Source organism: Protomyctophum bolini, assembly GCF_963924005.1.
Source record: "Protomyctophum bolini genome assembly, chromosome: 20".
In the NCBI taxonomy this organism is placed as follows: domain Eukaryota; kingdom Metazoa; phylum Chordata; class Actinopteri; order Myctophiformes; family Myctophidae; genus Protomyctophum; species Protomyctophum bolini.
In genome coordinates, this window is record NC_137881.1 from 6,864,487 (window position 1) to 6,885,179 (window position 20,693).

The window sequence follows — 20,693 nt, forward strand, 5'->3', positions numbered from 1 at the left end:
AACAATAGTATATAATACAGATAATGCAACAGTAGGCCTAAATAATGAAAGTGCAAATTAACCCATTCTGGTGTCAGCATCATGTTATGCTTTAGCTATTGAAAAATAGCAGATCTACAAGCTCATAGCGCGCCACCGAGTGGCGCGCTACGAGCTTGTAGGTCTGCTATTTTTGAAAAATCGAAGAACGACTGACATTTTTTAGAATCTGATCTCAGGTCAGAATGGGTTGATCAGACCAGTGTGTGTCCAGTGGAAACCTCGTATGAATCTGATCTCAGGTCAGAATGGGTTAAAGTGAGAGCCCGTACTGACCAGCGGACACAGTCGCTGTGCTTGCGGTAGTGAGAGGTACTGACCAGCGGACACAGTCGCTGTGCTTGCGGTAGTGAGAGGTACTGACCAGCGGACACAGTCGCTGTGCTTGCGGTAGTGAGAGGTACTGACCAGCGGACACAGTCGCTGTGCTTGCGGTAGTGGCGCTGCGTGCGGTTGCTGACGTCGTAGAGCACCACCACGCAGGCGATGAAGTACAGCGCCTCCCCCGACGGCAGGAAGTACAGGTTGGCCCGGCAGTCCCGCCCTCGGTAACCGTAGCTTAAAAAAAAACCAGGGTCAAGGTCGACACCGTCCACAAGCCGTCTCGTTCCGATCCCGTCATCCGGGTCCAAAGTGCAAAGTAATTTCACCCCCAGTTTCATTCTGCTAATACCTTGATTTATGGATGATGCCGTTCCCGCCGACCAGGCTGGGAAACTAAACTGTCTTTTTGTTCAAGGACAACGAGGCGGTGGGGGAGATTTGGAGACACGCTTCCCTAGGCTAATGGTTCTTATAACCCATTTTGGACTGAGGTCGATTAAAAAAAAGGCCTTTTAAATCCTATTCTAATCCTATTCTTCTGAAAAACCCATGTTTCTATGTCAGTGGTGCTCAACCTTTTTCATGTCAAGGACCCCCAGAATTATCTCTATTGGCCCACGGACCCCCATCTCAAAATATGTAGTTCCAGGGACCCCCCAGAAGCAAATATTCTAGTCCAAAATGTTCGCTCTGAAATATATATTCAAAGATTTGAGGCACATTTTCACGTTTTTTTAAAATTAGCAGACCTACAAGCTCGTAGCGCGCCACTCGGTGGCGCGCTATGAGCTTGTAGATCTGCTATTTGTCATTAGCTAAATTATAACATAATGTTTAAAACACTGAAAGGGGTTCCCGCCCAAAATGGGTTAAAAGTGAGATCTGCGGACCCGAGGGGTCCTTCAGGGGGGGGGGGTGCCAGCTGGGGGTCTCCAGGCCAAATTAGCTACAGCAGTATAACATCATAATCAGCGTAAGCACTTTAACTCTATTTCTGACATGGGATATTTGGACATGGCCGATCTGCGAGCTCAAAACGTGTGGTAAAAAGTGTGATGGATACTGGCTGGCTGAATGTCAAGTGCCTATAAGTGAATACTGCTATGTCCGGGAATCTGGGGGCTGCGGTGCTGTTGATTCTGGCGTCAAATCTTGATTTAGTTTTAGTCATATGAAATGTGTTTAGTGTTTAGTCTAGTTTTAGTCGACTAAATATCACAAGATTTAGTGTAGACATGGGTCTACTGCCTTTATTTTATTTTATTACTATTTTCAAATCATTTTTGAATAGTTAAAATGGCCAGTCTACAAGTTCACAACGTGTCAATGTAGATTGGCTAGTTGAACTATTCAAAAATGTTTTTTCAAAATGGCAAAGAAGTTTAGGGATATGGGGTTTAGCGGTGACGGAAATGGAGCCCTAAATCCACAGTTGATTAGGTCGACAAAAATGTATTTTGTCGGGCCTTGATGGGGTCGTAATGGCTGATTTTACACTTGGTTGCATGCTGAAGATATCCGATCTACAGGCTCACAGCGCGTCGCAGCAAGCATAACATTACTTGTCTTTTTGTTCTACTGGATCTCTTCTCCACTGATCCCTCCCTAACATTTTTGTCTAGTTTTTAATTTGCTTATGAAACTGTCAGTATATTTAGTCTTAGTTTAAGTCATTTTCGTTTTTTTTGTTTTTCGTCAGTGGCAAAAGGCAGCCGACGGTCATTTTTCATCATAGTTTTATGGCTGGCGAGATCAACAGTGCGCCACGCCACGCCGCGGCATCACCACGTGAGGAAGGATACACCCAGTCCAGCTCCAGTTTCTCCGACGGCGGCTCCATCTTCAGCTCCTCATAGTTGTGGATGTTGGAGGGGATGTACATGGTGATGGGTCTGCCTCGGATGAACATCTTGATCGATTGTCCTGCGGACCAGAAAACACATACAGTTTTTAATAAAGTACGGTTGGTTGGATGACTCTGAGAAACTGAAACGCCTCTTTCAAAATGACATCTTTTCATTTGCCTCATTCCTTGAAAAGGTCAAAGAGAAGGAGGGTCATTAATGTGAAAAATGTAATTGTTTTATTGGTTTTCCATTTTGTTTTGTTCAAATAACTGTACAAATATGTATTTATGAATTTAATAATGCAAGATGTGATATGAACAGGAAGGACTCTAATGCATGTCAGTTGTTTTCAACTTTCTGTCAAAGTTCTGTCCTAAAGGGCTCCTATCAGAAATATGTGTTAACCCATTCTGACCTGGCACCCATTTTGGTGTTGGCATCATGTTATGCTTTAGCTATTGAAAAATAGCAGATCTACAAGCTCATAGCGCGCCACCGAGTGACGCGCTACGAGCTTGTAGGTCTGCCATTTTTGAAAAATCGAAGAACGACTGACATTTTTAGAATCTGATCTCAGGTCAGAATGGGTTGATCAGACCAGTGTGTGTCCAGTGGAAACCTCGTATGAATCTGATCTCAGGTCAGAATGTGTTAATACAGCGTCACAATCATTTAAACCACTCACTTTGTGCCGTACTGCGAGCTTGTGCATTTGCTATTTTTGATCATTTTTTTAAAATCTTGAAAGTCTTCAGATGGGTGTCTGCAGCCATATACTGTATATATATATACACTGTATCAATTTGTCAAAAATATTTAACAACTACTGTCCTAAAGGGCTCCTATCAGCCCAGAGAATCTCCTTGGCATTTCATCCCCATTTGGAAGTGTGCTTTGAATGTTTTACTGCCCTGAGCCTTCGGTGAATGACATAACAGACTGCTCTACCTTGGCTGTAGGTTGCTCTGCGAGACCCAGGGGATCCTGTGTGTGAAACGGAGAGAGAGAGAGAGAGAGAGAGAGAGAGAGAGAGAGAGAGAGAGAGAGCGGGAGAGAGAGAGAGGGGGAAGGTGAGAGAGAGAGTTAGTTGAGGGGAAGACAGAAGCCAGACAAATAAACATTGAGATCATCTGAGCTCTGACTTACAGCTTGTTTCTATGAAGCCGGCCCTGGTCTTGGCATTAAGGGGACCCCCAAAGACCTATTGCCCAAGTTTTTACACTATGTTTCCATGTCAAGACCCTTACATGTTACCTACATGTTGTTATTTGACTGACACTGAGGTGTGGCTGGGGGAGGGGTATAGGTGAATAGGTGTATGTGGATTTAAAAAAGGAATAAACTGGAAAGTGGATATAATTATGCAATAATCTCTGTGATACCACCTTTCCCAAATAAAACATTTAAATAAAAAAGAGAATGTATAGAGCACCGAAGTCTGACGTGAATATCGGTAGAGGGCGCAAATCCACAGGTTCGTGTACTTTTTATGTGCATTGTAATCCCCATAGGGGGGTTTTAGATCGCCTCATATAAGAACTGTGTTGGAAAAATAAACATGTCATCCCGGTCGCTTCACTCATATGGATATCAAGAATCTGACTGACTGAGAGAAAACACTAATGTTACTGCTACTGAATTAGTTACATTTTCACTAGAAGCAGACTGTATCATATATGAGTGACTGACTGTTGCAAACGATACAGAGACACCTCCATGACAATAACGCTGAGGCAGCTTGTTTATTTTTGGACCACAATGCTTATAGTAGACGATATTAAGATCACCCCATGTTATTCTCCATAGAGAAATTACTTCCGCGAACCAGGGGAATCGAAGGGATGAGCGAGTTACGTCAGGACTTCGGTGCTCTATTACCAAAAGAGTAAGTCGAGAGCCCTGCTTAGCTTTACCACAGAAAGGCCAGTACCGCTACGAGTCATCACCAGGGGAAAATAAAACCACCAAGGGAAATACAAATATCAAGAGAGAGAGAGAGAGAGATGGAGTGTGTGATGAGAGTGGATCAGACAGTGAATTAAAGTCACAGAGAAAGGAGGGGTTGAGGTGGGGCTTCGCAAATGAAAAAAAAAGAAAAAAGGAAAAATAAATAAATGGTCCATCGGTCTGGACATAACCGACCATCCATCATCCCGTCAGGCGAGGCAGAGTGTTGCGGCGGCACGGCTGTGACCACAACGTGACACCGTGACTCCAGGGGAGCGGCCGGGCCGGCCAGGCCGCGGCCCTTCACAGGCCCTCCAGTGTCTCACTGAGGAAAGCCATGGCCAGGCCAAAGAAGTGACCGGAGAGGGGGGAGGGAGAAAATCTTCCCCTGGTCTGTGATCATGGCAGCCGAACCTCCTGAGTGATATTTCTGGTGCTTTTAATATAAGGGTGTGGCAAAGCCACGGCGATGGACTGGAGATGACCTGTAATTCTTTCAGCAGGAGTGGATGCTTTTTTATTTTGTCAGGAGTTTTATTTATTTTCATTATTGGTTTCTTTGTTTTTATCTAGACCGGGTGTGTCAAAGTGTCTGCATGGGGCTCTGGGCAAACCCCAGAGGTCTTTGAAGGGGTCCCTGGCAAAAAGTAGTTCAAAACCTTGACCACGTTAACTCTGTTACCCCTATTCAAGAACCACTGATAACCCCTGATTCGATGTTGTAATCACATGGTCACTGCTTTAAAACCCATTTTGGGTGGGAACCCCTTTTGGTGTTAGCATTATGTTATGTTTTAGCTATTGAAAAATAGCAGATCTACAAGCTCATAGCCAAGTGGTCGTTTCAGTTGCAAAGAGCTTAAAGGTTCTAGTAGTCTATTCCTCATCTTGTCATATATTTTACGGTTAGACATACAGTAGACAAGACAATCACAGATCTGATTGCTCTATCACTTTGTGCAAATTTCAAGTACAGTAAGTACCTTTGTTCAAAGCCAGCTTGTGACCCACTATGTTCCATGTCTACCCCTCTCTCCATTGTGCATATGAAGCATAAATGGCTAAATGACGTTGCTTTAATACATTTACTTTTTTTGTGCCACTTGTAATAATAATGCTGTAGGTTACACGTTTACAAGGCTCAGTGGTGGAAATAATAAAATACTCAAATGTTTTACTTAAGTAAAAGTATCAGTGCAATGTAGGAATACTCCGTTACAAGTACAAGTCTGGAATTCAAAATGTACTTGAGTAAAAGTACAAAAGTATTGGCATCAAAATGTACTTAAGTACCAAAAGTGTAAAGTACTCATTATGCAGAATGTCCCATTTAAGTTTAAAATGCATACGGAGAGAGAGAGAGAGAGAGAGAGAGAGAGAGAGAGAGAGAGTAAACGTCCTCTATCGGAGTGAGGCCTAAAAACGGAACAAACCACACTAAAGTCCAGTAGTCATAAAAAAGCTACGCTGACCACAAGCGTGGCTCTGGATAGCAGACGGCAAGAGAATGCATTCACTTTGGTAGGAATTCCTACAGATGTGCAGTTAAAGTTTGGTTGGAGAAGTACAGTAACATTTAGTACAGTAACATTTAGTACAGTAACATTTAGAGCCGACGTGGAGCTTAGCCAGTGTATTGGGAATGTTCAGGAAGGATCGCAGATGAAGCTTTAACAGAGGAATAGTGTAATAGTGTTTTATTTAATTGATTGGGGCTGGGCTTAACCCTAGGCTTGTAATGTCTGCAAATAGGTGCATAGTATGGTGTCTAATAAAGCCAAGAGACAGAGGCATGAGGGTTTCAGATACATCACCTGCACTGGGTGACTGGATGAGCTCCTTGGCTTTACTGTAGGGAAACAGAAGAAGAATGACAAATGACAATTAGGGCTAATTCATACTGAAACATATTAGATTTTTGTTAAGCAACAAAAAGCTTCAAGAGACACCAGAACATGTCTATCTATTCACACTCAGCTTCCTGTCAATGGCTTAATTTTGAGATTCTTTGTTTTTGTTTTGTTTTCTAAAACATTACCAAACGCATCTGCATTATAAAACGCTGCATTGCTCGGCCAATAGGTCAACATGGATGTTTGAATTTGGAAGTCGAGGGACAATATTGGGCTAGGCTATATTCACACAATGACATTCAGTGAGTTGGATTACCTATCTTAAAGCAACGTTCAAGTCTCTGCAAGTTTGTTTTCATACCATACTGATACTGATACTGAAACGAATCCGTCCATGCCCATGAAAATCAAACAAACTACGGTATGCTTTGGGAAATGGTTGGCAGTGATACTTATTTTTCCTCTTATCTTGGCCAGTTCAATCACACTTCACACTAGTAGTCTCAACATGTTTTTTCACTGGTTAAATAAAAGGTTAAAAAAATATATATATATATAGCTTAAGAGGTCAAATGCACAATATCAACAGCACCATACCAATGTGTCTATTATGGTTCATTTATATATATATATAACAATAAATAATTTTCCTGGGAGCTACAACTCAGTGTGCGGACATCCCTTCCTTTTTCATTTCATATTTCTCAGATTTTCTGTAAAGCACTTTGGTCAATGGTCGTCGTAAATGTGCTCTATAAATAACGTTTGAGTTGAGTTAACAATGTACAGGATGGAAGGGAACCATGCCTTATGCCTTGAGGAGCACTTCGGCAGGACATTAAGGGGCGGTTGTGTAATTGGAAGGGGGTTTAACAAGCATGATGATTGCACCTCTCCTCACAGATGTTTGGCTGAATTACACCAGAGACATCTCCAGAACGTCTCAGCGGCACATCCTGGCACTCCAGAGGCTGCTCTTTTCCACAGCCTTGTCAAAACCGCACCGCAGTCCAGTCAAATCAAACGCTACACAAACCCCTGGATTCGGTATCAAGTAATAGGGCAATTTTTTACGGGATAGGGGAAATGTTATTGTTATGGGATAGCGGGGATATAACCCATTCTGACCTGAGATCAGATTCATACGAGGTTTCCACTGGACACACACTGGTCTGATTAACCCATTCTGACCTGAGATCAGATTCTAAAAAATTCGATTTTTCAAAAAATAGCAGACCTACAAGCTCGTAGCGCGCCACTCGGTGGCGCGCTATGAGCTTGTAGGTCTGCTATTTTTTCAATAGCTAAAGCATAACATAGTGCTAACACCAAAATGGGTTCCCGGCCAGAATGGGATAAAAGACCAGAGGGCCTTCCAGCGCTTGAGCGGCCGTAGGAAAAAGTGAGCCGTGAAAATATGGCGTGAAGAACGTTATATGAGTGACGGAGGACAGTTCTCACTTCTCCAGGCTCGGGGAGCGGGTGAGGAGGTTGGCCGAGGACGCCGCCTTCTTGTCCAGGCGCTTCTTCGTCTTCTCCAGGATGTCTTTGGACAGCTTCTCGCTGTTCCGACGGACCCTGCAGGGAGAGGAGAGAGGAGAACATTTGAGTAGTTGGGGGGGGGGGGGGGGGGTTTGCTTGAGAGGGTTGATCTATACGCCGGTATCCTTGCAGCATGAATCCCACACATACGCATGCATTGCACGCCGATGTGTTCTTGCACACAAGCAGGAGCAACCACACATTAACACCAGTCTTCCGAAAAGGCGAAAGGGCCTTTCTGTGTGGAGTTTTCATGTTCTTCTCCCCGTGTCCCCTAGGGTAGGTACCCTCACAAAAACATGCAGTAATCCTGGTCTCTAAACTGCCTCCCCCTGGCCAGCCGGGGCGCCTGATGGAGGGGAAAGGAACTGGTTGGAATAACGTGTTCCTTCCACGTGCTACGTCCAACCAGGGAAACTCCCCCCTGTCAGGTGTAAAGGAGCAACTTGGACACTCAGGCATGAAGGAAGCATGAGTTCAAGTCAGTTGCTCTCCCCATGTCCCCCATATATGGGGACTAGGTTGGTGGAGGGTGTGTAGAGCCCAGGATCACATTAGATAATTGACACAGGGGTGTTAATTATCTTATGTATAAGAAAAAAAAACACCAGTCTTCCTGCACTCTCAAAGCCCTGTTAAGCTTAATTCACGTGCAGGTGTCATGCGTCAATCCCAAGACTGAAAATGTTTTTTTGCAAATCTGCACTGATCTCATTAAATGACCCCTATGAGATCCTCAGGACTGAAATCAGTCCCCAGGACTGAGAACTTTAAGCCCTGTGTGAGGCCGTGAGCTTGTAGATCAGCTAGTTTCGGTCAACAACACAGGCATGCAACTACATAACTATGACAGCTGAATTAGAATACTCAAATGTCTGCCAAGTTTACCGACACCATAACGTCAGTGTCCGAACGTAGACGAGATGCAATTTGTTTATTGGCAGAGTTCAACCTGGCAGTATTTTAGGCCACAGTATTTAAAGACCTCCATGTAAGTTATGCAAAGTCCACAAGACTTTCACATATTTCCGCAGGTCACTGGTCACTCCAACAAGGTGGACCCTCTTGTAAACAAGTGTAATGCTTAAAGGGACACTTCACCCTTTTTGCAAAAAAATATATGTTAATGACGTTTAGAAGCTTTAGATCACTTTCCTGGGGGTATTTATGTGTGTAATATGTGGTTTTAGATATTTTAGATTGTAGCAGTGAGCCTGTTGTCTCTGATGTCATGGACACTGGTCTCACTACCTTCCTGGACTACAATTCCCATACTTTTTTGGTGCACTGCTCCTCCTTGTGGATAGGGGGAGAGCTGTCTTACTGAGACAACATATAGTCCAGGAAGGTAGTGAGACCAGTGTCCATGACATCAGAGACAACAGGCTCACTGCTACAATCTAAAATATCTAAAACCACATATTACACACATAAATACCCCCAGGAAAGTGTTCTAAAGCTTCTAAACATCATTAACATATATTTTTTTGCAAAAAGGGTGAAGTGTCCCTTTAATTGGGTCGTCCACTCACAGTTATAACAGTCTTTGTATTGAGTTTGTGCTCGAAATGTACTGTAATTCTGCAAACTGTTAATAAACATTTCAATCAATCAATCAAACCAATTTCGCCGTAACACCGGCGTGCTGGAGGAAAGATGACGGGAGGAAAGCAGAAATGTGAGTATTGTGGAATCTGGCTTTTTTTGCTTCCCTCACCACGGCCGAACCTCGTGTTTTGGTGAATCACTGTTGAATCACAGCTAGTGTGTCACAATACAGCCTTAAGTTGCCACACACGCCCACGGCTTCCTGACATGCCCGACTACTGAAACCAGCGATCAGGGAAAGCGCCATGTGACAGCCAGCGGTGGAAAGTAACTAAGTACATTTACTTAAGTACTGCACTGTAGTGCAAATTTTGAGGTATTCGTTCTTCACTTGAGTATTTCCAATTTCCAATACTTTTTGTTTTACGTCTACTCCACTACATCTCAGACACAAATATTGTACTATTACTCCACTACATTTATTTGAAAACTTTTTTTAGTTTTATTACAAAATAAATGTGATGCATTGTGAACTTGTATAGATCTGCTATTTTCAAAAGATTTGTATGCGTTTTTTTGAACCTTGTGAAATGGGATATTCTGCATAATGGGTACTTTCTACTTTTGGCATTTTAAGTACATTTTGATGCCAATACTCTCAATACTAATTCCGGACTTTTACTTGTAACGTAAGTATTTCTGCATTGCAGCATTGATATTTTTACTTGAGTAAAACACCGGCACTGGTGACCACAACCAATGAAAAGAGGGGGCGGCTTCGTCACTGTCCACTCCGTACAGGAAGTGAAACTGGGCTGCTGACCCCCCTCCCCTCCCTCCCCCTCGTTAAACATCTACTGGAAATGCAAAAGATGTGTCAGTGGTGGAAAAAGTACTCAAATATTTTACTTGAGTAAAAGTATCAATACTGCAATGTGGGAATATACTCCGTTACAGGTAAAGGTCTGGAATTCAAAATGTACTCGTATGGAAATATAAATTGCATAAGCTATACTCCACTATTTACACATATATATGAACCTGAATATGGCATGCAGCATAGGCTATATTCTGCATATACTTGTCATATATTGGCATATGTTTTTTCATGCCTTTTCATGTCTTGTCATATATTGGCATATGTTTTTTTCATGCCTTTTCATGCCGCGCACCCCTTAGAAGGCGCCCGCGGCACCACAAGGGATGCACGCACCACAGCTTGAGGAACCACTGCATAGTGTATACAGTATACACAGGGATTAAGTGGTTTATGTGGTTGTATTGTAGTGTAGTTCAGGTTCACCAGGTTCACGTAAACAGGGTTAGTGATCAATGGTCTCCGGGTGAAGACTGTAATACCAGTACCTCTGGTTACCATGGAGGGGCGCTAAAGAGCTGAGCATGATCATGGAGATAACACGTGTTATCAATTAATGCAAGAAGAAAGTACTTTACTTAAGCAAAAGTATGGTAATAGCAAAATGTATTTAAATACTCTGTTAAGTCAATGTCCCGTATTCATAAATGTACTTCCATAAAAGTACAAAGGTATTTGCATTAAATTATACTTACAATACCAAAGCAACACGTTTCACAAATGTTTCTAAATGTATTTCTCCTAAATTTCTTTCGCTAAACTTTCTAGAAAATAGCAGATCTACAAAATGCTATTTTCGTATAGCGAAAGTTTAACAGAGTGGTGTGGAAATATTAATCCTAATACTGCAGTAGTAACTATTGTCAAAAGTAACTAAAGCTGTCCAATAATTATTTAATAAGAAATAACGTAAGTATTTGCCTCTGAGGTATAGTAGTGCTGAGATACAGTAGTGGAGTAGAAGTAAAGTAAAAATAAAGTAAAGTAAAGTATAAAAGCACCTACAAAGTTCAGTGTCCAGTGTACACAGTACTTAAGTAAATTAACTCGGTACTTGAGTAAATGAACTCCACCACCGTTATCAATCGACGGCAGCCCTCCCAAATTCCACAACGAGGAAGTAGAGCACAGAAACACACCCACAGGCTCGCTCCCGCACGCCACCCACAAGTAAACAAATGCAGAAGAAACTCTGCAGAATGTCGTATAGCGATTCTTTCCTAATTGCTCAGAGCAGAACAGATGATGCCGTTTGAGGACTGCACATGCTCAAGATTAGAGCCGTGCAAAGTGCAAAAAAAAACACACCGAATGTCAGCCCAGGAATTATATTTACTGGAGAAAGTGTTAGAAAACTGTTGATCGGGTTAATTAGAACAGTGCTTATCGAAGTTCAGCATGTATGGGGTCCTTCTGGGGGGTCCTTGTGGGGGGGCCCCAGCAAAACTATTGATAGTTACAGTAGGAGTAGACTTATGGGGGGGGGGTGCCCTAATTATTCATGCCAAACTGGGAGGGTGGAGGAGGGGGATGGTCCTTGATATTAAAAAGCTTTGAGAACCCAGTAGTTTTCAAACTTTTCCAATTGAAGGTTAGGACGTCGGCCCATAGATTATTAACCAGAGACAATGTTAGAGAACTGATGGTCAGATTAGAGAGTTGAGAGTACAGTCGATGGTCAGGTTAGAGAGTTGAGAGTACGACCGGGTTGAAGAACTTGAAGAATAGAATTCTGGCACGTCTCTCTAGCAAAACCCAGCGGTAGGACAACAGCAGCAGCACGCCCTCCAGACATGTGGCTCTGCGTCGACGCACACACACACACACACACACACACACACACACACACACACACACACACAGCACGCACTGTACTGTTCATCACACAACTATCAATGTTGCATTCATGGCAACAATCAAGCCCCTTCTTGACACAGATGGCATGATTGTGTGGAGTTCATTTTTCGTCCGTCCATCCGTCTGTCCCGTGTCATGCCATGCTTGGGTATTTTGTTTTTCTGGAACACTCACTGCATTAACCCTTTAAAACCAGGAACGCATCTGTGTCATTTTTTGAATTTTAGCATTTTTGAAAAAAGAATCATGAAAGTGTTCCAACTATACTGATTTAGAAGGCATTTGTAGAATCGGCCTCATTTCATATTTTCCACTGGAGCCAATTCTGTGCGTTTGCGTGTGTGCGCGCGTGTGTGTGTGCACCTGTGTGTGTGTGTACGTTGGTGTGCGTGACACATCCGTCAGCACGTACGAGCAAGCGCTGTTGCTCTATGTGTCACTAAGGCCTTATGTTTCCCTGTCCCACACACGCCATCTCCTGTTCAAACACAGGAAGAGGTAGGAACAACCGGGATGGGGGTGGGGTGTTGGGAACGAGGGGACTGGACAAACTGTGACGGCAGAACGTGTCGTCGCCCTCTGCTCTGTGCATCCCCCAATACTGGTTTTGAATGGCAATTTGATACTGGGAGCCAATCAGTGGTGGAAAGATTATCAATACTAACTGCAATATAGAAATACTCTGTTACAGGTAAAAGTCCCGGAATTCAAAATGTACGTAAAGTAAAAGTACTCATTATGCAGAACGTCCCATTTAAAGTTTTCCAATGTATAAAAATACATTGGACCCCCAACCCGCCAGTTGAGAAATGCTGTTATGCTGCTGTAAACACAGACTAACCACAACTAAACCTGGCAACCTTGAGTCAAGGTTGCTCAATAAAAAGGCTCCCAAAAGCAACAGTTACACAAGAGTAAGTGGTACAGTATTAAAAAAAAACAAGCCAGGGTTGAGAAAGAGGTGATTGTTTTTGTCCCTTTAAAACCCATGCAATCATGCATAAGAAGGAAGATGAGGGTGATCTAGAATCTAGATGGAAGATATGAGTATTTAAAAAGGAGGTGAGGAGGAGGCGGTTGAGATCACGCACAGCAGCAGCTTCTTGTCTCCCTCCTGGATGGCGGACAGCGTCCCCCGCTGGCCGGGGCTCTGGTCTTTAGCGGCGGGCGGCGGCGGAGGAGGAGGAGACTGCGGCGAGGCGGAGCCGCCGCCCACCTCCTCCTGCGCGCTCCGGAAGTCCCTCTGGAGGCTCCGGAGGGTGGTGGGCTGGATGGGCTCCTCCACGGACGACGTCCAGCTCATCTCCTTGGTCTCCGTCTCCTCCTCCTCCTCCTCCTCCACCTCCTCCTCGTCCTCCTCCAGGCCCTGGACTCGGTGGAGTCTGGCCCGGGAGGCGCCGGCGCCGTCCGTCAGCGGCTCGGGAAACAGCAGCGCGTCCTCCAGCTGCAGACTCTGGACGGCCCTGGTGAGCCCCAGGACGGGGACCCTGTCCTGGGACCCCGTCCCCTGTGCGGGGGGCTCCGTCTGGGTGGACCGGTCCGTCTGGGTGGACCGGTCCAGTGTGAGGGGGGCTCTGCTGGGCCGGAGCTCCGGGGAGGACAGCACGGTCCCCACGTGGCCATTCTCTGTGGTCGCCACCGTGCTGTTTGGGACTGTTTGGCTATAGAGGTTGTGACATGGTTGACATTAACGGGTGAAAAAGGAAACTGGGCGATATGGAAACAAATATCATATCATTCACGGTTATCTTTCAAGCAGTATCACGATCCACAATATTATCATTATCGCCATTCTTTTGTTGTTGGTTTTAATGGTTATTGAACAGTACAACCACCTACAGTACAAGGTAACAAAAACTAAAAGAAAAGGAGAAACGGACCATTTAGAGGAAAATACTTATTTTTGGCAATCATAGCATGTGCCTTCACTGTTACACGATATATTATATATACTGTACGATATCTCTGAAAAGGCGTATCGTGGAGACAATACATGGTATCGATATTTATCACCATATCGCCCATCTTGTAAAAAAATCTGTTTACCTTTACCTTACATGTGTTTTATTCAAAAGTAGCCTACTGTAAATATAAAGCATTAACCTACATAACTATTTGGTACCCATTTTGGGCGGGAACCCCTTTTGGTGTTTTAAACATTATGTTATAATTTAGCTATTGAAAAATAGCTAAAAAAAATTTTTTTGCTAATTTTTTTTAAATCGTGAAAATGTGGCACAAATCCTGACAGAAAACTGTCAGGATTTAGAAGACATTTTATGAATTTCAACGTCAGGCCTAAATGGGATAAATATACATAACATTGATCTGTGTGTGTGTGTGTGTGTGTGTGTGTGTGTGTGTGTGTGTGTGTGTGTGTGTGTGTGTGTGTGTGTGTGTATGCTTGTCCAGTACCTAGAGGCCGGGTGGGCTGAGGTGGGCGACAGTTTGCGACTGTTGGAACAGCCCTCTGGGCAGCCGACCTGGTTCAGAACCCGTGCTGCGGCTGGGTTCACTGGGGGAGACAGGTTGGTGTGTTGACAGTCAACAGGTTTACTTGAGTACTTTACTAAAGTACATGTTGAGTATCTGTACAGATCTTGCAGAGCTGCTATTTTAGAAATATTTACAAAGTGAAAGTGAAAGTGGTTTAGTGTGTCTGTCGTTTTTGAGCGGTGCCAAAGGCTCCAATGACTGGCCGTGTGTGTCTCTAGGTCCTTATATGTGTCTATGTGAAATACAGTGGCCCTCTGGAGTGAGTGTGATGGAAAAGGTCACCACCCACCTGTGATGAGCTGCTGCTTGAGCAAGGGGAGGAGCTGGTCGTGGAGGCGGAGCCTCCGCAGGGCGTCGGCCAGCGAGGACTTGAGCAGCGTGATCTCGTCCTCCTGCGTCTGCAGCCTCACCTCCATCATGGACGTGCGGTCCGGGAAGTCTGCGCTGCTGTCGGCCGACACGTCGTCTGCATGGGGGGGGGGGGGGGGACGGACAGCCAATGAGGAGACGCAGTGACACTTCAGCCAATGAGGAGACGCAGTGACACTTCATGAGCTCTAAGTTATAGCAGTTCTCAAACGTTTTTTTCATGGCAAGGAGTCAAATGTATTTGACACCCCCATCTGAAAGTATCATGTCATGCCAGGGATCCTCCATACAAAGATTTGTGTCGTTACCATTTTTGGAGCGGTGTTAAGCTCTCCCAATAAAAGGGCTTTGTGTGTACTGTAGGTCTGTCTGTCTGTCTGTTTGGAGCACAGAAAGGTTTGTAGCATGACCTATTGACCCCTACGGATCGTTAGGGTCATTCACACTGAACAGTCAGCTAATTGGGGGCGCATTGGGGCCACACACACACACACACACACACACACACACACACACACACACACACACACACACACACACACACACACACACACACACACACACACCAAGTTAAAAATGTTTTTTTGGGGGGGAAATAAAATAGCCGATCTACAGTACAAGCTCACAACGCGTCGCATCGTGACGCGTTGTGAGCAACAGATCGGCTATTTCAGAATGTACAAAACAACTGGTTTGATTTTGATTCCATATTAACTTTATTTTGCTGGGGACCCCTATAGAACCCCCTGAAGGACCCCTGGGGGTCCCCAGGACCTCACTTTGAGAACCTCTCTGCTCTAAGCTCATCGGACGACATACCGGGGAACGCAGCTGCATGGTATGCCGTTGTTGGCAGTAGTAACGACACACATTCTAGGCAGAAATACCCAACTTAAGGCCCTGCATTACGTGAGGGTGGTGGTGGCTGATCACGGCTATAAACTCGACAAACAACCTTGTTTTGGCGTCCGTCGAGTCAGTATTCTTCCATTCCAGGGGTTCGTGAGAATGTTTACATAATACGTACCGTCCAATTTTTTTCAGGGACAGATGACTGAGAGTTAACTCTGAAATAGTCCTCCAAAGTCCTCAAAGACCTCATTGTGTGAGTGGACCGGGAGCCATAGACGTTGTGTGTGTGTGTGCGTGTGTGTGTGTGTGTGTGTGCGCGCGTGTGCCTGCGTGCGTGTCAGTTCATATATTTCTGTAAAGACAATTTAGCTTAGCTTTTCAAGTGTTTATTCTAGATGTAAAATAACAATGGGGGACAGGTTAATTCGAGGTACAGTAACTCTCACCAATAAATGGTGAGGGTTAAGCTCAGAGGTTAACCACTTACGCCAAATATAGTACGTCATGGGACGAAATGCCATTCTACGTACATGCTCCCAATGCATCGTGATGCATGTAGATCGGCTATTTTCGTGGCTAGTATAATTATTGTGAGTGTGCGCACGCGCGTGTGCATGTGTGTGTGTAAACTAAACTACAAACTCTTGGCTCAGACGTGCTGCCGTGCGTGCGTGCTCCTGTCTCGTAGTGTGTCAAAGGGGTTGGTTGGCGGCGGCGGAGGGCACTGGATGAATTCTCATGTTTGTGTCGAGGGAATGACGCTCTTTCTTCCCTATGTGTCTGGATGGAACAAAGCTGTCAACACCTCGCACAGAGAGAGAGAGAGAGAGAGAGAGAGAGAGAGAGAGAGAGAGAGAGGGGGGGGGGGGGGATATTTCAGACCGTCAGGTCATTTAGCTCGACTGGTTGTTCTCCACTTATTTGCGCTCATCGTTATGCCACTGGATTCTTGCTCAGCCGTTTACGGAGTTATTTCTGCATCTTATGGTCCAACAAAGTTAAGTGCGCGAGACGTTCTGGGGCTAAATGCAGCGGTGTGAAGTAACTATAGTACATTTACTCAAGTGTATACGAGTGTAAGTACATGTATTTAAGTACTAATTTTGAGTTATTTTACTACAGTATTTACAATTCTCTGGTACTTCTACTCGACTACATCTCAGTGTACAAATTGTACTTACTCCACTTAGTTTATTTGAAAACTTTAGTTACTAGTTATTTGTAGATTAATTAATATAAAAAAATGCACCATACATATACATTAACCACTTTAGCCCAATATACATTTCGGCAATTTTGAAAATAGCCGATCTACAAGCTCACAATGCGTCTTCCTTTTCGGTATACTTCCTTTTCGGTACTTCAAGCACATTTTGATACCAATACTTTTGCACTTTATATAATTTGCATTTCTAAATTGCAGCATTGATACTTTTACTCAAGTAAGAAATGTGAGCACTGTTTCCCCACCACTGCATAACACCAGTCCAACACAGTGCAACAGTTAAGTGCTTGAGAAGTTTGTGGGGGATGGAATGCTTTGCCCAGGCCGTAATGAGTGGGTGAGAGAGGTGCTCTGCCACCACTCCTCAAATTGCACAAACCCTCAAACTCTCATCAACTGAATTTATGGGAGCATAACGTAACGGGCCTAAACCCTCAAGCGGGAATCGCACGGCGCAAAGTGTTATCGTAACCTTCTCCTCCAGAAAAGGAATGTCACTCAAGATCGGACTCCAAACCACTGAAGTGCAGGTTTTAAGACGGGATTATGTCTCTCCCGAGTGCATATGTGAGGCCTTTTCTTGTGTGTTTAACGGCTGGTGAAGGGTTAAGGTTAAGGGAAATAAAGTTTTCAGCTGTGAGTCATGTTCTTTGGACCATGCAGGAAACAATAAGACAGAGAGCCGATTGGATGCCAAGCCTTAGCCTACAAGGCCTGAGAAAAGCTGTTAGAAAGAGCCAGTGTGTGTACAGGATTCGTGCATAGATCATCATCGCGCTGTAAGTAGTTATGACAGTACATGCCTATACCATGTAACACTTGACAAGAGTACATTTCTGGCGGCAATTTACTGCACTAAAGCAGGAGTTACTACTGTACTTTGAGGCTGGATTGATTTCAACAAATGAATGTAGTGTACATACTGTACTGTATGACACACCTGTTGTCACATCTATGCCCATATTCATCTATTACCTGTTCATTTGAGACTTGCACTGATAGTGTGTCGCTAAATCCACTTTCCTGCTATTGTCACACAATCACTAGCTTATCCTGTTCACTCATTCCTGTCTATACCGGGCAGCAACCCACCGGAAAGACACAATTTCCTCTTGAGAACCCAAATATTGGCCCAGACGGCTATAGCTGGCATAGCCGTCTGGGCACCTACAGTAGGCCTGTAATCCAGCCTGACAGTGTGTCGCGGGTTCGACTCCCGATCCTGACGACCTTCGCTGCATGTCACCCCCACCCCACCCCCACCCCACCCCCCCCCCCCCCAACCACATCTCTCTCTCCATTTCCTTGTCAGACTACTGTGCATAAAAGCATAAAAAGACCCCAACAATATATATATAAAAAAAAAAGAAGGAGAATCTAACTTTTATCATCTCCCATTATTTAGTTTTTGTCACATTGATCCCCAAGGAGCTTTTATCGCACCAGTTCTGAAGAGATGACACATGTACTCTGTATGCTTCCTCTCTCCCGCTGTGTTATTTGATCTTATCGTGCACGCTGCGCTTTCAAGAGCCTTGGAAGAAGAGAGAGAGTAAGGAGAAGGAGGAAGACAGCACGCCGCACGCACGCCATCGCCACGCTGACTTGCGGTGGCAAAATTAATTTTTTACCCTTTTGGCCAACATACAGAATGAGTGGACAATTATCTTACCAGAAACACATAAAAAGCTAGCCCTGAATGACCATAACAGATCATGGACCCTTACAGGTCCATTTGGTTCCATTTTTACACTCTCTAATCCACTAGGACCCCAAAATTATATGTAATTGGCCGCCGACCCCCATCTGAAAATATGTTCTTCCAGGGACCTCCCCAGAAGCAAAGATTTGAGTTAAAAACTGAAACTCTGAAAGAATATATGTAGCTTGTAGATCTGCAATTTTTCCAATAGCTAAACTATAACATAAGAATGCTTGAACCACCAAAAGGGGTTCCCGCACAAAATGGGTTAAATAAATACTTTTTGAAATGTCTATGGGGGAAAAAAATGCATTGGGGATTCATTTCCTGGGCCTGGCTGGCGTCGTCGCTTCTATTTGGGTCATGATCAAACTAGTAACATTATAATGGTGTGTGAAAAGGAAAACCTAAAGTCTTCCAGGGACAATTCCAGGTCTTTGCCACGGACGGACACAGTGGTTGACGACTCCTGCTCATGACCTTTTCGGTTCTTTGGGGGAAACAACAGTGCACTTATCAGGAAGTCCATGCCCACTTTTTCTCTGGAAGCCGCTATAGCTAGTTGGCACCGCGTCAACGTCAGCAAGAGAAAGTGTGGCGGTTGCCAGCTGTGTGATGTTAACCCGTTTAGACCTGACGTCGAAATAAAAATAAAAAAAAGTCTTCTGAAAGAATATACATATATCAGGGCTTGCCCAAAAGGTAGATCGCGATCTACCAGTATAGATCACAAAGGCTGTGCAGGTATAGATCACATGACATGGCCCTAAAACATATATAATTTATAAATACAAATGTATAATTTGGCATCCGACACTTGAATTAAGGTGACTTGATTGATTGACATAAAAATGGCCTGTTAACCCACAACAGATTACTTTGTTTTCAAGAGTGTTGAGCACAAAGATCAGTAGCATTAGAAAGTTACATACAAAAACAAAAAGTATTTCCATTTCCCAACTCTATATTTCCCATTCTAAGTGTGTTTGTCATGTTCTTTAAACTATTTTCAGATCATATTTTTTGGTGGGTATAGATCTTGTTTCGCTGGTCATTTTGAAAGTAGCTCTCAAGTCTGGGTACCCCCGATATATATTCAAAGATTTGTGCCGCATTTTCATGATTTTTCAAAAAATAGCAGACCTACGAGCTTGTATATCTGCTATTTTTCAACAGCTAAAGCATAACATAATGCTTAAAACATGCACCAAAAGGGGTTCCCGCCCAAATTGGGTTAAAGCTCCCGCAGGCCGGTGTCACGGCATGTTTGGAACATCGCTGACGTCTTTCTTTATTTTCCTCGCAGTGTTTTAATTAGGTGTGACCGTTTCACTGTAACAAGACTGTCATCATCACTACAGCTGCTGGACGCAAAATGCTTTTTTTTTCTCTAGCCTGCAGTAGAGCCATGCAGGACAGAAAGAGACCTTTTGTTTTATTTTTGAGTGGTGCAACCACTCCAAGGAACAGCAATGTCCGTGTGTCTGTGTTCACCTATCTATGTGACCGTGTGTCTGTGTTCAAGCTCGTGTGACCGTGTGTCTGTGTACAAGCTCGTAGCGCGCCTGTTATTTTTGAAAAATCGTGAAAATGTGCCTCAAATTTGGAACATATTTTTTCAGAACAAACGTTTTTAACTCAAATCTTTGCTTCTGGGGAGGTCCCTGGATATATGGATATGGTTCCCCATCTCCAAATATTTTGTTCCGGGGTCTCCCAGAAGCAAAGATTGGAATTAAAGATGTTCGCTTTAAACATTATATACACGACACGTTTTCAAGATTTATCAAAAATAGCAGATCTACAAGCGTGCAAGCACGACACCGTCGTGGTATTTTTGAATAGCCAATGTATAAAATAAATGGTTACACTAATTGAATGAGTTACAATGCTTTAAAACTCTCCTTAAAAACCTGCCTGTGATCTACACAAAGTAGAAATCCTCATTAGATTGATTGATTGATTTAACTGAGTGTAAATATTTACCCAAATGAGTTCCATTGGGTCTCCGTATTTTTCCTCTCTGAGAGAGCAAATTTTAAAGTGGAAAAAGATTAGGATTTTAAAGGGCCCCATCATCTCATCGTCACTTCATTTCACACCTAACCTCCACTCTTTTGCGTGGCACATGCATGGTCATTCCATAGTTCCATAGTTCACATGCACGGTCATTCAATAGTTCCTGTCGGCGTATATTAGCAACCGTTGAAAAAAA

General features: G+C 43.9%; 1 protein-coding gene across 1 annotated transcript in view; it reads right to left on the reverse strand.

Annotated features, from left to right (window-relative positions):
- The window catches only part of eml3 (EMAP like 3), a 50,905-nt gene that overhangs the window by 15,397 nt on the left and 14,815 nt on the right, over positions 1–20,693 (reverse strand). Inside the window, exons 2-9 of the mRNA XM_080792613.1 lie at positions 14,620–14,796; positions 14,250–14,349; positions 12,926–13,495; positions 7,472–7,588; positions 5,972–6,006; positions 3,159–3,194; positions 2,166–2,286; positions 448–597 (exon numbers count right to left, since the gene is read on the reverse strand). Coding sequence (XP_080648739.1) covers positions 448–597; positions 2,166–2,286; positions 3,159–3,194; positions 5,972–6,006; positions 7,472–7,588; positions 12,926–13,495; positions 14,250–14,349; positions 14,620–14,796 — 1,306 coding nt within the window. The remainder of the gene's footprint in view (positions 1–447; positions 598–2,165; positions 2,287–3,158; positions 3,195–5,971; positions 6,007–7,471; positions 7,589–12,925; positions 13,496–14,249; positions 14,350–14,619; positions 14,797–20,693) is intronic.